This window comes from Callithrix jacchus, chromosome 4 (assembly GCF_049354715.1).
Source record: "Callithrix jacchus isolate 240 chromosome 4, calJac240_pri, whole genome shotgun sequence".
NCBI lineage: Eukaryota > Metazoa > Chordata > Mammalia > Primates > Cebidae > Callithrix > Callithrix jacchus.
Window position 1 is genome coordinate 12246293 of NC_133505.1, and position 17281 is coordinate 12263573.

General features: G+C 42.5%; 1 protein-coding gene across 15 annotated transcripts in view; it reads right to left on the reverse strand.

Moving 5' to 3' along the window:
* LOC144582018 (uncharacterized) overlaps positions 1-17281 on the reverse strand; it is an 821808-nt gene that overhangs the window by 694314 nt on the left and 110213 nt on the right. For 9 of the 15 annotated variants that reach the window (XR_013533676.1, XM_078368272.1, XM_078368270.1 and 6 more), the window contains one exon: positions 2230-2356. The exons of 5 other annotated variants lie outside the window; for them this stretch is intronic. Coding sequence is in view for 9 of the 10 variants with exons in the window: in XM_078368272.1 (XP_078224398.1) it covers positions 2230-2356 (127 nt within the window). In the remaining variant the exon portion in view is untranslated. Of the gene's footprint in view, positions 1-2229; positions 2357-4229; positions 5162-17281 lie in introns of those variants that run through there. One more of the 15 variants, XM_078368273.1, reaches the window with a different exon arrangement.

Here is a 17281-nt window from a genome sequence, read left to right on the forward strand (position 1 = left end):
AAAGCAGAAATAAATAAAATAATTGTGAAAGAGATGCCCCAAAAAACTGGATGAAGTAACATCAAGCGGCAGAAAATTTTGAAATGAAAAGTTTAGCAGAAAAAGTAAAATCTGTGAGTACATCTAAACACCATTCCACCCCCTCCCGACCTCTCTGAGAAAACCAGGAGAAAAAGAATTGCATTGATTGACTTAAAGTCTAAAGAAGCAGTGCATGTGGCTCACCAAGAGGTCGAAAGCAGAGATATTTAGGAGTTCACAGGCCCTAATCTACTATGGTAATTTTAAATGAAGAGCAGAGTTTACTGCAAAAACAAAAGGAAACAGCAAAACTGTGTGCACTTTTTAAAGTTATGCATTTTTAAAGTGCTAAAAACAGCAAAGGGAAGGTGTACAGTCTCAAATTTTATATTTATTTATTTACTTTTCTTTCAAGACTGGATTTCACTCTGTCACCCAGGCTGGAGTGCCGCGGTGCAATCTTGGCTACCGTGCTCAGGTGATCCTCCCACCTCAGCCTCTCGAGTAGCTGGGACTACAGATGTGCACCACCACCCCTGGCTAATTTTTGCATTTTTGGTAGAGACAGGGTTTTGACATGTCACCCTGGCTGGTCTCAGATTCCTGGACTGAAACAGCCCACCTCAGCCTCCCAAAGTGCTGGGATTATAGGCTTAAGCCACCATGCCTGGCCAAAAACTTCATTTTTTAATAGAGGCAAATATCAACTGAATTCAAAATGGAAATTTCAAACAAAAAAATAAAAAATATTAATCCCTCAATCAAATGTAATTGATTAGGCAAAATGAGGTTGCTAGGGAGTAGGGCAGCCTTGAAACCTGTTAGCAGTGGGGAAATCTATACAGATGGCAAAACAATGGAGAACAATAATGTCTGTGGGGTAAAGAATAGTTCAGAGTTTGAAGAGACAGAGAGAGATCTGTAACGTATCTTCCGCCTTATAGCTTAGAACTCCAGTTCTTACGGAGGAATCATTTTCTTAAGTGTATTAGTTCTCCCACTCCCTCTCTCTCTCTGCCTCTCATAAACACACACACACACACACACACACACACACACACACACACCCTGATCCCCCCGTTTTCCCATTCCTCCGAGTATATTCACTTTTCTTTTCCATTCCCACATCTATGCCAAATGTGTTCTGATAATGACATTATATTGTAATTAGCCATAATGTTCCTGCAAAATTAATCGATCAGTTGCTGAACAAACAGCAAGGTCCAGGGAATATGATGCATAGGACAGATTCATTTTGATAAGGTGAGAAAAACAGAAAAATGCGCAGCTACCAACACATAGAATATCAGCCCCTGCTTTTCCTAGCCCCTGTTCAGCTGAATTCCCAAAGGCCTCATAGCCCCAGGTTTGACACTGTCTGGGTCCTAAGCCAGCCCCGATGAGGAGAGGAAGCTTATTAGGTGACAGGGTAACCACAGGAGTCAGTCAATCTACTGTAAACTATCCACCCAAACAAGTTTATCTTCCAAGATTTGATCCAGGATTGGAAAACAATGGTGTTTGTCTCTCTGCAACATTATATTCCCACTTGTTCTGGGCCTGTCCAAGAATGGCACAAAGATTCTTGCTCACACAATGGCTCAAAGCCTTCCCACGTGAGGCTTTGAACCCACGTCTCTCTACCGTTCCTTCATGGGATCTTCACATAATCCTTTCCACTTCACACTCCCACCCTTCTCCTTGAAAGCCTCAAGACTGAATAACCTTCTCTCAACTGCACATGCCCAGTTAGGCCTTTTCCTCTGCCTCTGTTACAATACCTGCCAGGCTGAGGTGCAGCACCTGTAGCCATGTTGCTCTGTTATACACCGCCAGCGACAGTGACCATGTGATTCTGCTCTCACTGCCTTGAACCTCTCTGGCTCCAGCATAGTCAGCTTTTGAGCAATACTTTGCTTACGCTGGTCCTTCTTGGGGGGTTGTCTCTAGACTCATCGGTCATGGCCATAGATTCACATGGACAGAATACGCTCCTGTTTATCTGGCACTGGCAATACCAAACATGTGCTTACAGACTTGGAGATACCCTTGTCCTTGCCCCGAGAAGAGCTAATCCTCATGAGCACATACCCTCCTTGCTCTCTCCCCAAGTGCCCCTCCCTCATCTGCTTTATGAGGCCTCAAACCCCTTTCCTAACACTCCACACTTCTCAATGAAAAGTGAGAGGAAAGAATTCAAGTACTCACAAGAATAGATACCCATGGGCTGAATTCACATGATGCCTCAGATGAGATGATCCTCTGAGAGCAGACTGTAGACAAAGGAAAGTGACTCGATGGAAGTCCGGTGTGCTTAAGGAGTGGGATGGATAACCTGCATGGAATCAGAGTCACCCTTGAACTTGATCGCAGACATCATCAGGGCAACACAACCTACAGAAACAAGCCCCACGCGCGCTTGGCCTCACATCTCAACTCTAAATTACTGTCACTTTGACAAGCCTCTTTGTCCCTCTCCATGAAATGACACCTTAGACAAGATGATCTCTAAGATCTTTTTCATCATAAAAAGGTAGCATTTCTGCTTAGTTTTTTAGGAAAGGAGACAATATATTTACATGGAGCCTTTGAAGTCACTGGGGAGGGGAAACGTACCATTGAGTACATAAAAGTAGACATTTGGCCAGGTGCAGTGACTCATGCCTGTAATCCCAGCAGTTTGGGAGGCTGTGGCAGGTGGATCACCTGAGGTCAGGAGTTCAAGACCAGCCTGGCCACATGGTGAAACCCATCTCTACTAAAAATATAAAATATTAACTGGTTGTGGTGGTGGGCACCTGTAATCCCAGCTACTCGGGAGGCTGAGGCAGAATTGCTTGAACTTGGGAGGTTGAGGTTGCAGTGAGTCAAGGTTGTGTTATTGCACTCCAGCCAGGGCAACAAAAGCAAAACTCTGTCTCAAAAAAATAAAAAGTGTCTGTTCATATCCTTTGCCCACTTTTGAATGGGCTTGTTTGTTTTTTTCTTGTAAATCTGTTTGAGTTCTTTGTAAATTCTGGATATCAGCCCTTTGTCAGATGGGTAAACTGCAAAAATTTTTTCCCATTCTGTTGGTTGCCAATTCACTCTAGTGACTGCTTCTTTTGCCGTGCAGAAGCTGTGGAGTTTGATTAGGTCCCATTTGTCTATTTTGGCTTTTGTTGCCAATGCTTTTGGTGTTTTGTTCATGAAGTCCTTGACTACTCCTATGTCCTGGAGAGTTTTGCCTAGATTTCCTTCTAGGGTTTTTATCGTGCCAGGTCTTATGTTTAAGTCTTTAATCCATCTGGAGTTAATTTTAGTGTAAGGTGTCAGGAAGGGGTCCAGTTTCTGCTTTCTGCACATGGCTAGCCAGTTTTCCCAACACCATTTGTTACAAAGAAGACATATATGAGGCCAACAATCATATGAAAAAATGCTCATCGTCACTGGTCATCAGAGAGATGCAAATCAAAACCACATTGAGATACCATCTCACGCCAGTTAGAATGGCGATCATTAAAAAATCTGGAGACAACAGATGCTGGAGAGGATGTGGAGAAAAAGGAACACTTTTAACACTGTTGGTGGGAGTGTAAATTAGTCCAACCATTGTGGAAGACAGTGTGGCGATTCCTCAAGGCCTTAGAAATAGAAATTCCATTTGACCCAGCAATCCCATTACTGGGTATATACCCAAAGGACTATAAATCATTCTACTATAAGGACACATGCACACAAATGTTTATTGCAGCACTGTTTACAATAGCAAAGACCTGGAATCAACCCAAATGCCCATTGATGATAGACTGGATTGGGAAAATGTGGCACATATACACCATGGAATATTAGGCAGCAATCAGAAATGATGAGTTCATGTCCTTTGTAGGGACATGGATGAATCCGGAGAACATCATTCTCAGCAAACTGACACAAGAACAGAAAATGAAACACCCCATATTCTCACTCATAGGCGGGTGATGAAAAATGAGAACACATGGACACAGAGAGGGGAGTACTACACACTGGGGTCTATTGGGGGGAAAAGGGGAGGGCCAGTGGGAGGGGGAGGTGGGGAGGGAGAGCCTGGGAAGAAACGCCAAATGTGGGTGAAGGGGTGAAAGCAAACAGAACACACTGCCATGTGTGTACCTATGCAACTGTATTGCATGCTCTGCACATGTACCCCAAAACCTAAAATGCAATAAAAAAATAAGAAAAAAAAGTAGCCATTTATCTTATTTTTATTTATGAAAGTATTTATTTACTTCTGTTATTTTAATTTATTAAAAGATGCGCTATTAACATTTGCTGGAAGACACGAGAGTGGCCTCAAATCCTCTTTCTCAAGATGAATTTTCCCATATCACTCCATAAGACAAAAACTAAAACTGATAGGTAGAAGATAGCTTTAAGTTTAACATAGAAGAAATACTTTATTCATTTGGGGGATGCACCAAATATAGAATCCATTGACTGATGGACCCATAGAATTATCAGGGTCTATGTTATCAGAAATATTTAAGCATGGGGTAGGCAAATCGATCATACGGATATGGTGGTCATGGGTGGTAGGGGCAGAAATGGAGGTCTGGACTACATCTGTCAATCATGGGGATCTATGGTTTCATGAACATTTTACTCCCATAAACACGTTGCTTTCCTCCAAGGAGATTCCTGAGAACGAGAGTGTTTGCCTCTGCAAGTATCGTTTGATGACAGCTCTTGCAGCGACTTTCTTGGATAGAGAACCGTTCCCAGTGCTTCTCGCTGCTGTCTACCTCAGCCAACAGCCTGTCCAACAGAAGGGCTTTTAGCACTCAGATCAAAGCCTCCTGTGTGCAAAGTGCCCATTGTTCATTAGTGAAATGTGACTTGCACCTGCTTCACAGAGGTGTACAGCTTTCACCGTGGCCCTCTCGGTTTCGGCAGGCTGTAGCAAGATCACAGCGCCAGTCACTTTGGTGACGAAGGAAGCTACGCTCTGCCAGTCAAAAGCTAGACCAGCTGTGCTGGTCCTGTGTGAACCAGGTGCCTACTGCTTCCCCAGGAACCTGCTGCCAAGTCCTGGCAGCGGGTGAACCACCAGCTGCTCCTCCAGCTTCAGTCTTGTCTATTTCTCTCCTTGGCCTGAGAATCCAAGCACAGTCCCCTTGAAGGCCTGTTACAAAGAAGAGGAAAGACAACTTTGAAAGAGGGAGATCCAAGGGCTATGATTACAGACGGTTGACCAAGGGCACAAGAAAGCTGAAACGTTAGTCGACGTGAGAGTAAGACAGATATGAACCATCTAAGCTTTCCATTTTGTGATCACGTCATCCTCAAGATAGGAGAAATTCACAGCAGAAAAATAGGAATTACAGCAAGAAAATAAATTGTTAATCATACCACTGATATCATTATTGCTGAAGATCTACACTCAGAGATTTTAAATCCATGCCAACACTGATCCGAATAAAACCATCATGGTAAAAACTGCCAGCCACAACTTAGATGATGAGACAAAGCCATTTGGCCTGCACGATGCCCACTTTCAGGACGTCTCATGAACTCACATGAGCAGCAGCTTCAGGAATACCATTAGCATTGGTTCCTATGAGTTTTCCTGGTTATAGGTTCGCTCTGTGTGATGACTAAAGAAACATCATCAGGCTGTGACTACATCTGTGGATGCGGTTCTTACACTGCATGTTGCCTGTCCCTTCTTGAGAAAGATTTAAACACCACCCGGGGCTCAGTCCACTGTCTGTGCCCTTTAAGCCCCACTATCTCCTCATTGGATCTTCATGATGTCACTGAACTAGGTGGACCAGGAATGAACAACAAATGTGCCGAGTGAGTTCTTTCCTCCCGCAAAAGGCTCTTCCGTGCACATCGCCCTTGGAGAGGTGGGGAAGTGCTAGTTCCGGAGCAGACAGCCCAAGTCAGGAGCAGGTGGGGGAGGGTGGCGGCAAGTGTAAAAGACCCTGTTGTGCAGTGACTCACCCTTCCACTGACTTCATTAGCTTCTGTGTGTTCGGTCAGGACAGCTGTGTTGGCCATGGGAAAGCAGAGAATTTTTTTGTTCCAGTGACAGGAAGATGGGGGAGATAGAGGGGGACAGATGACACAGTGGATGTGTGTGTAGAGCCATAATTGCTGCATGACTTCAGCTTCTCTGACTGGCTAACAGTCACCCCATTAGTCACCAGTCCTCAAAGGGTGAGACAAGCCTGGATAGACTCAACACGAAGTGAGACAGGCCTGGCATTCGCAGCCCAGGTTTGGGGAATGGCGCTCACTGTGTCCCGGGGAGGTGAGGGACAAATGTCTACAGTTTAAAAAGTGATTTTTGGCTGGAAAATGAGGAAAAGCAGGCTATTAAAAAATACACAGAACAAAGACCTTGCCCTCCAAATGACCACAGTTTAGGGGGAAACACACCCATGATTAGGCAGAAATACAAGCAACGCTCTGGGATCACAGGGAGGGAGTGACTCTGGATCACTAGAGTCTAGCTAAGCAATGTAAATGGAGCCCCAGCCCACCCATCCTTTCTCATGTCACTCAGTTGTTCCACCTTATCCTCCTCCTTATCGCTGATTGCAAAAAAGAGGAGAGGGTGATTGGCAAAGTCAAAGCCAACCTCTGACACTCACTTCAAACCTTCAGCCCTGGTCTCAACTCTCTTCTACAGGGGTCAACACACGATAGCTTACAGGCTAAATTCAGCCCACCACCTGTTTTAAATAAAGTTTTATTAGAACACACCATTTGCTTAATGTATGATTTTTATGCTATAATGAGAGTAGTGCTGCTTTTACGCTATAATGAGAGTAGTGAGTTGTGACAGAGACTGTAGGGCCCACAAAGCCTTACCTATCGGCTGTCCAGCTTTTCAGAAAAATGCTTTGCTTACCCCTCTTCTAGTGAATGGTAAAAATCAACATTTCTTACTTATGTGATGAGTTCCCTCAACATTTTGACCCAACACCTATTAAAAAATCTATGCCCTATACTGGCCGGGCAAGGTGGCTCACACCTGTAACCCCAGCACTTCGGGAGGCTGAGGCAGGTGGATCACAAGGTCAGCAGTTTGAGACCACCTGGTCAACATGGTGAAACTTTGTCTCTACTAAAAATACAAAAAGTAGCCAAGCGTGGTGGCAGGCACCTGTAATCCCAGCTACTCAGGAGGCTGAGGCAGGAGAATGGCTTGTACTCAGGAGGCAGAGGTTGCAGTGAGCCGAGATCATGCTATTACAGTCCAGCCTTGGGTCTCAAAAAAAAGTCTATGCCTGTTTCTGTTGCCATCTATGCCTATGTAGACCAAATAGATGAAGGTGCTTCCTCTCCCATTCAAGACCAATTCGTCCACGCTGGCCCTTGGTGCCATTTCCTCTCCTTCCTTCCAGATGTTTTCTTTCATATCTTTGGCCTAAAATCATGGTTAATAACAGTAAACACTCTCTGTTTTGGGATATCTCTTTAGCCTGCTTTTTACTGTCTTCTCTCTGGAGGAGGGCCTCTCTCCTCCGACAGCATCATCAAATCAGTATCTCTGTGTTCTCCCTGACTGTCGTTTTTGACTTGCAGTTCATTAGACTGCCAGTCTCTGCACCTAGCTATCCTGTGGGAGCCACAAAAGCATAATGTCCAAAGCTAAATTCAACATCTTCCTCTCCCCCTTGGTCCTCTCTGTCTCTGCTGCTGCTAACACCAACCACCCAGAAATCTGCTAGTTGGCTTTCCCTTCACACCATATGTATAAGACCAAGACGCTTTTGAATCTACCGTCTGAATTTCCCCGCCCTCAAGTCAAAGTTCAATGCTCATGATCCCACCACCTGCCCTGGGCTGGCTCCCTCTTCTCTCACCTGCACAACTGCAATGGCTTCTTCACCAGTGGATTCTCCTGCCTCCTCCTGTCTCATTCTACTCCAGTCCAGTCTCCCTACTCTTGCTTGATGAAGGCTACCGTCTGTGTAAATCACACCATTCCCCATTTCTGTTTGAGATACTTTATTTACTCTATATGTATGGCCTATAAAATAAGCTGTAAGTCCCTTAGCCAAAACTTCTCCATGGTGTCATCGTTAGCTTTCTTGCCAGTCTTATCTCCTATATCCCTGCCCTAGGCCAGTAACACAACCTAATCCTACCGTGCCCCGCCTCCTTTCTTTTTTTTTTTTTTTGAGACAGAGTCTTACTCTCTCACCCAGGCTGGAGAGCAGTGGTATGATCTCAGCTCACTGCAACCTCCACCTCCTGGGTTCAAGCAATTCACGTGCCTCAGCCTTCCAAGTAGCTGGGATTACAGGTGAGGACTACCATGCCCCGCTAATGTTTATATTTTTAGTAGAGACAAGGTTTTATCATGTTGGCCAGGCTGGACTCGGACTCCTGACCTCAGGTGATCCACCTGCTTTGGCCTCCCAGAGTGCTGGGATTACAGGTGTGAGCCACTGCACCCGGCCACCATGGTCGCTTTTTGAACCCACCAGTTGATAAAGACAAGCCGCTAATACCCACTGTGTTCTAGAGCTCTCCCTGTGGGTAAATCCCAGCCCTCTGATCCATACCTGACTCTGCTCCAATTTTCTCTTCCCCTGGCTCTGTGACTCCAACCTGATCCCACTTCAGCCCTTCTGAGTCTGGTACTTAGAGTCTATCTTTCTGTTAAATCTAGAGTTTCTTCTAACCGCCTTTAACTTAGATTAATCTCCCAGTTCTTGAAATTTGTGTTTGCTTTGGGAATGAATATCCTACACTAATTCTTAGAAACCCTGATAATTTTGTTGGGCGCAGTGGCTCATTCCTGTAATCCTAGGACTTTGGGAGGCCAAGGCAGGTGGATTACCTGAGCTCAGGAGTTTGAGACCAACCTGGGGAACACGGTGAAATCCCTTCTCCGCTAAAAATACAAAAAAATTAGCCGGGTGTGGTGGCATGTGCCTGTAGTCCCAGCCACTTGGGAGGCTGAGACAGGAGAATCGCTTGAACCCAGGAGGCAGAGGTTGCAGTGAGCTGAGATCTCGCCTGAGTGACAGAATGAGACTCCATCTTAACAAAAAGAAAAAAGAAACACTTACAATTCAATTCCAGGTTGGGACTCAACAAATAGCCAAGGAAACCAGCCCCGGCACTCCAGTCCTAACACACACACCCTCCATATCAAATCACCTGTACTTCCCCTACTTTTCCCATATTCCCGAGTCACTGGCAGCACTGGCCCTTGATGCAGCGTTTGCTCCAAGATAACTTTGCCGTGAAACATCTCACCTTTATTATTATTTTCACGTCGCTCTAGTGTATTGACTTTGGCAACAAAAGACGTTATTCTATTCACAGCATTCTGTTTTTAGTAGTATTTCCATTTACAAAATACAGTAATTCTCAATCACTGAAAAATGTCAAATCCTAGAAAACATAACATTCCTACATGTGATGTTAACATCATCCTCAAACAGTTGTTGGCCTAAGATTCATTTGATGAATCCGATTTTTCCAAAATAGATGATCCCGATGATTCAGAAGATTCTGATGTTTGTTCTGTTTAGAAATAATTCCAAGAACAGTTTTTATATCTTATTTTTACTTTGAAAATCAGTCAGATTTGCTTCAGCCTCAAAGAGCGTGTTTATATAAAATTAAATGAGCTGGCAGCAAGATGTCCTTTTTTTTCTAAATGGAAAAAGGGTGAATACCTCCATGGTATTTCATGCCCCATGCTCTGTCTGAATTGATATTTTAACTCCTGTTCACCTGGCTAAATAATACTAGGGTCTTCCATATTCATCTCAAGTATCTCCTCACCCATATAGCTTAGTGGAAAGGGTTGATCAGAGAAGGAGAAATCCAGTGTGTAGGAAGTGGGGAAGGCATTGAAGAGTTTTGCTAATAAATTCAGTAGAAGCTAGAGAACAGGCCAGGCACCATGGCTCACACCTGTAATCCCAGCACTTTGGGAGGCCAAGGTGAGTGGATCATTTGAGGTCAGGAGTTCAAGACCAGTCTGGCCAACATGGTGAAACTCCGTCTCTACTAAAAATAAAAACATTAGCCAGGTGGTAGTGGTACATGCCTGTAATCTCATCTACTCAGGAGACTGAAGCAGGAGAATCATTTGAGCCTGGGAGGCAAAGGTTGCAGTGACCCGAGATCACACCACTGCACTCCAGTCTGGGTGACAGAGTGAGACCCTGTCAAGACAGACAGACAGACAGAGAGAAAGAGAAAGAGAGAGAGAGAGAGAGAGAGAGAAGGAAAGGAAGGGGCAAGGGAAGAGGGAAGGGAGGGAGGGGAAGGGGGGGGAGGGGAAAGAGGAGGGGAAAGAGAAGGGACAGAGGAAGGAGGAGGGAGGGGAGGGAAGTGAAAGAGGAAGGGGAAGGAGGGAAGGGAGGGGAGAGGAGGGAGGGTGGGAGGGAGGGAGGGAGAAAGAAACTAGAGAACACCCACACCTTGAGGAGAGAAAAAGAGAATGAGAACAAACAGAAAAATCATTACTATAGAATGGTATGCCTGCTTTTAACTTTAAAAACTGAAATGAAATACCGGAAGGACTCTGGTCAACTAGAAGTAAAAAATAGCTTGTGGCTTAAACTAAGATTTTCCCTGGGAATAGGGTCCAAACCTTATAGCGATAGCATTATTGTGAGAAAAAAATCAGTGTAAATGAACACAGAGTAACTATAAGTAGCACATTTTCCAACTGGCTCTACCACAGGGGAAGATCTGGAAGGAAATCCGTGAGGTGTTAGCAATATGGATGAAGAATCCAGAAACGAATTAAAAGAACAAGCCATCCATAAAGATTGTGTATCCAAGAGAGCTTTCAGAATCAGCTCGATGTTGCTTCTCTGGCTGACTTTGGTCTAAGCAGTGCTAAGTAAAAAGTCATGAAGCTGCAGATCCTCACTATCTCATCTGGGTTTTTTAGTCATCATGGCTGGAAGGAAACCTCACGTATCAGGAACCTGCACTGAGAAAAAGTGGATGCTCAGCCTTACGTTTCTGGCTTACAGTAATCTAGGCAAACTGCTGCCCAGAGTGGCCCTCCCTCACCTGACACCCGTTCTAAGTTGGGTCCAGGGATGGGAAAATTGGAAGAAAGAGATGGGTTAGAACCCAGAAGTCACACCTTCCCTAAACACTCTCCCTCAGAACGAGCTCACTGCCCCTTCTCAATGTTCCTATACCCTGTGATCACGCTGTGATGGCCTTTAGCACATTTTCTTGGTAGTATCCGCTTATACACATAGACACATTTCCTCCAAGTATGCTGTATTCTAGCAGTTTAGGAGCAGACAGAGTAGAATAGAGTGCAGCAACAAACAGAATTTCAGCAGCTTAGTGCAAGTTATTTTCCAATCACCCAAAATTGGATGCAGGTCGGTAGGAATTCCCTCCATCTGTCCATCCTATGTCCAGGCTCCCTCCACTTTGTGACCCTGTCAGCTCAACACATCATTTCTGCACTCACGATGCCATGGGCAAGAGAGGGTGAGAACACAGCACCGTGGCTCTTAGTGCCTCTGCCCAGGATTTGCAGTCACATCATTGCATTCACATTTCATGCTAGAACTAGCTGCACGGCCTCATCTTCTGCAGTGGGCTGAGAACCACAACTTTCCAGTATATCCAGGGAGGAGAGAAGAATTAAATATGGCTGAGCATAGGAAGCCTCCAACATCCCATTCTCATTTGTCATTGTTACTTCGATACTTAGAAAAAAGGCAAGGACACAGTAGCTACTGAATAAAAGTTTCTTGACTTTTGACTAACTGTGTAGACTCCCTCCAGCAAACAAGCAAATCTTCACAGAAAATGAGATCAGGAAGTGGAGAAAAGTCCTCTGCAAAAGCTTAGCCCCAGAAAAGGAGCCTGAAATCAGAGAAAAACCGAGAGCATTGTTAAGGAATCCAAATGAATGAATGAAGAATAGTCAATAGCATCATATGCCACAAAGGAGATAAATAAAAAGATGACTGAAAACAGGCCATCAGATTTGACAATTAGGTCATTAATGACTTTTCTCTGGTGCGGGCCAAATCTCATTATGGTGAGTTTCAAGAGGGCTTCTAAATCATTTCAGTGAGTTGGAGCTTCATAATATGAGTGTTGCTCAGTCATTTCAGTGAGTTGGAGCTTCATAATATGAATGTTGCTCAATCATTTCAGTGAGTTGGAGCTTCATAATATGAGTGTTGCTCAGTCATTTCAGTGAGTTGGAGCTTCATAATATGAATGTTGCTCAATCATTTCAGTGAGTTGGAGCTTCATAATATGAGTGTTGCTCAGTCATTTCAGTGAGTTGGAGCTTCATAATATGAGTGTTGCTCAGTCATTTCAGTGAGTTGGAGCTTCATAATATGAGTGTTGCTCAGTCATTTCAGTGAGTTGGAGCTTCATAATATGAGTGTTGCTCAGTCATTTCAGTGAGTTGGAGCTTCATAATATGAGTGTTGCTAAATCATTTCAGTGAGTTGGAGCTTCATAATATGAGTGTTGCTCAATCATTTCAGTGAGTTGGAGCTTCATAATATGAGTGTTGCTCAGTCATTTCAGTGAGTTGGAGCTTCATAATATGAATGTTGCTAAATCATTTCAGTGAGTTGGAGCTTCATAATATGAGTGTTGCTCAATCATTTCAGTGAGTTGGAGCTTCATAATATGAGTGTTGCTCAGTCATTTCAGTGAGTTGGAGCTTCATAATATGAGTGTTGCTCAGTCATTTCAGTGAGTTGGAGCTTCATAATATGAATGTTGCTCAGTCATTTCAGTGAGTTGGAGCTTCATAATATGAGTGTTGCTCAGAACAGATGGCTGCTTGAGATTTGTGGATGTTTCGTTACTCTGAGTTTTTTTAACCCTAATAAAATTTCTGTCCATGAAAGAGTAATAATAGTAGTTAGCATTCACCACAGACTTGCTGTGTGTCCAGTACTCTGCTAAGTACTTTGCTAAGATAATTGGTAATACTGAGTAACAGTTCTGTAGAGAAGGTATTGTCACATTACCTTCCGAGTTCTTGGTTCCAAAGTCCGTTCTCTTTCAACTACAGCACACCTTGTTCCCCCAAACATGCAGTAGTTAAGGCTGTGGAAAGTACATCTGGAGCTCTTGTTAAAGAGTGAAATAACAAGACGTCAAGGTGAAAGGGCCGTCTCATGTTGAATCCCACCATCCTCTCCTCTTTAGCTTCGGACGCCTTCCATACCAAGCCACAGCTATTGTTACAGATATTCTGAATTCTCATTCTGAAATTTTCCTCATTAAAGACATAAATTACACAATGCATATCCAAACTTTCTTCAGTTCTTCCCTGGACTGCTTACTTTTCCCCATCTCAGCCTTCCTTTTACTTCTGTAAGTGATAATTCAGTAGCTGTAAATGATCTTGGATGTTGTTTAATCCTCAAGTGCTTTCTCTTTCACACAAAATTGTGAACAGAGCCGCTTTCTTGAAGAATGACATTTTCAAAGTAAATTAACAACAAAATAAAATGTATACTACAGATTTTGTAAGGAAAACAGCGTCTAGTACACGTTGGCTTCATTGCAACTGGACTGAGAGAATATCTTTGGAAACTTCTTTGGGTCCGTGGGAAACTGGGAAGGAAGACTCAGAAATGCTTTGGCCATACCAGTAAGCAAAAAATTCAATCTTAGTTCATCTACAGGTCCCACGGAAAATAATTCTTATCCTCACCCTTGGTTAGCATAGTCCTACAGTTGTATGGTACTTGATTGTTTAACAGCCCTGAAATTACCAGACTGTGGCCTTTTTCAATTCATAGCTGCTACTGAATCCCTCCCTGGCTGGCTTATCTGGAACGATTCTTATCTGAACATAGTGTTTCATATACTTTTTGTATATGAAGTCCATACATGACTTTTTGCTTTATATGCTCTTGCCTGTAATCCCAGCACTTTGAGAGGCCAAGGTGGGCAGATCACTTAAGGTCAGAAGTTTAAGACAAGCCTAGCCATCATGGCGAAATCCACTCTTTACTAAAAACTCAAAAATTAGCCAGGTATGGTGCTGTGTGCTTGTAGTCCCAGATAGTTGGGAAGCTGAGGCACGAGAATCACCTGAACCCAGGATGCAGAGGTTGCAGTGAGCTGAGATCACACCTGGGGAACAGGGAGATACTCTGTCTTAAAAAAAAAAAAAAAATCACCAGATTTTCTGGATGAGGGATATTGAGACACATATATACATTAATCTATCAAGTGAGAAGCATACGCAACTTAACATGTATAATTTCACTGCAATTTTTATTCTAACCTTCACCAGGAATTTAAAGTTTATATATTACTTTCTGAGAGTCTAAAACTTAAATGATTACTAAAAGTAAGACTCATTTCATGTGGATCTTTAAGGATGAGTGTTAGAAAACAAATATTAAGCAGAACGAAATATTATAGGTGCATTTCATTTATTAATTTACCAAATATTTACTGAATGAACACCTGAAGTGACCGGAGTACTGAGCTGGGTGCCATAAAAGGATATACCTTACACCCGGTGCATTGTAATACAGTAGAAAAATGAAATTAAGTGAATAGATTTGCACTTAAAATGGAAAGAAACACATCTACAGATGCAAAACAATAGACAATTCTACTTTGAACGTCTACACACTATTCAACATCCAATTTACGGGATAAATTCAAATACCTCATAATAAATAGTGCGTTGTAACTAAGAGATTCATTGCAGATTTTCTTTAAGTAACAAACTCTTGGCTATACATACGTCTACTAGAATTCTTTGGAAGCTTGATCTCTCACTCTCTTTGATACATTTTTTTCCATTGCATTGCTGACCCTTACCCCAGTCCCAGCCTTTGGTGAACGGACTTGACCTTTACATCACAGAGAAAATAGAAACTGTCTTCCTTCATCTAATCAGCTTTTCCTACTTCCTTTTGTCGAATGAAGGAGGAATGTCATCGCCAATCAAGGCTCAGCCCTTTCAGATATATTCCGGGGCCTACTCCCTTCACTGCTTTTAGACTTTGCCCCTTGGGTCTTCCCTTTGCTTTAGGACTTAAATCGACCGTCTTAATGCTCACTGCCAGTCCTTTCACCGACGTTTCCTCAGCCATGGCTTGGCTGGCAGGAATTCATCCTCCAATCATTTTCTCAAAATGGGCTGATGTGAATAATGTCTCCTGTGTTCTTGCGCAGTGAAATCTGTTTTCCTAGAATCTTTTAGATGTGATGTGAAATTTATTTTAACTACATATAAAATCTTTGGCTTATTCTTTTAAAAAAATCTTATAATTGTAGATTCATATCTTTAAAGAAGTCTGACTCCTGCCCAATTTCATCTCATCATGAGTGACTTGATATTTTTACAGACTCATTCAAAATATTCATTCTTTATTCTAATTATTTCAGGATTTCTCTTGATGTTGACTTCTTTAGAGCAATTTTTTCTGGTCCATTGTAAGTGCTTCAATACATAGATTCATGCCTTATTTTATATTTGAAGAGTTTTCTTGAATTGCATTTTTAAACACTTGTCCTGTTTTTCTGTTTTGGCTTTCTCTTGATTGACTCTGTGTAGATATATTCCTATAATTTTGTCCCTAATTCTCTTTATCTCTGTATTTCTTGTTCATTTAATTTGCTGTTGTCATGTCTGCCTCCTTTGTCCCTCACTGTACTTTCAATGGTGTCTACTCTTCCTTGTACTGAATCTAATTTGTTAGTCCTTACTTCTGAAATAATTTTGAATTTTTCTTTCACAATTTCCACCAAATCCCATTTCACCTTTGCCTTTAATTTGTTCCTCATTTTCTGTTGTCCAGTCTTGACTCCTCGTATTTCTGCTTTGTATACCATTAAAATAACTGTTACTGTGTGGCGATTCCTCAAAGACCTAGAACCGGATATACTATCTGTACCAGCAATCCCATGACTGGGTATATACCCAAAGGAATATAAATTATTTTATTATAAAGATACATGCACATGAAGGTTTACTGCTGCACTAGTCACAATAGTAAAGACATGGAATCAACCCAAATGCTCATCAGTGACAGACTAGATAAAGAAAATGTGGTACATATACAACGTGGAATACTATACAGCCAAAAAAACGAATGAGATCATGTTCTTTGCCGGGAAGTGCATGGAGCTGAAAGCCATTATCCTCAGCAAAACTAACACAGGAACAGAAAACCAAACACTGCAGGTTCCCACTTATAAGTGGGAGCTGAACAACAGGAACACATGGATACAGGGAGAGAAACAACACACACTGGGGCCTGATAGTGGGGCAAGAGGAGGGAAGCATCAGGATACATAGCTAATGCATGCAGGGCTTAATACCCAGGTGACAGTTTGGTATGTGCAGCAAACCACCATGGCACACATTTACCTATGTAACAAACCTGCATTTCCTGCACAGGTATCCTGGAACTTAAATTAAGTTTTCAAATAATAATAACAATTGTTATTATTCCCTTACATTTTTTATTTTTAATTCATGGGATGTTAAGTTACAAGGTTTGTCTGCATCTTGGCGATAGTTTTCTAGGGCATTTCATTCTTCTGTAGGAACACTTTTCTATTATTTTCCAGTTTAATAGATCTCTGTATAAATGCTATGCCAGCTCCTTTTTGTTTACTCATATTTGAATGAGTTTGATTTTCCTGAACCAGCTGGACAAAGAATACTAGTGCACAGAAGGGAAGGACTGAGGACATTCAGTGTTCTAAGCTTTACAGATAATGGGTGTCCTCCTCCGTTACAACAGACTATTTCCTTTAAAAATGATGCCTCTGGGCAACCACATTCTCTTTGCCTTTAGGATTCAAAAGAACAAAACTGGAGAGATCGCATTAGCTGACTTCAAATTATACTACAGAAGTCACCAAAACAGCAAATACTGGCATAAAAACACATAGACCAACGGAACAGAACAGACAACCCAGAAACAAATCCACACACCTACAGTGAACTCATTTTGGACAAGGGTGCCAAGAATATATATACTGGGGGGAAAACAGTCTCTTCATGAAATGATGCTGGGAAATATCCATCTGCAGAAGAATAAACACTAGACCCCTATCTCTCACCATGAACAAATTCAAATAAAAATGGATTAAGGACTTAAAACTAAGTCTTAAAACTCAAACTATGAAACCACTACCAAAAAAAAAAAAAAAAAAAACTGAAGAAAGTCTCCAGGACACTGATCTGGACAAATATTTGAGTAATACCCAACCAGCACAGGCAACGAAAGCAAAATGGACAAATGGGATTACATCAAGTTAAAAAGCTTCT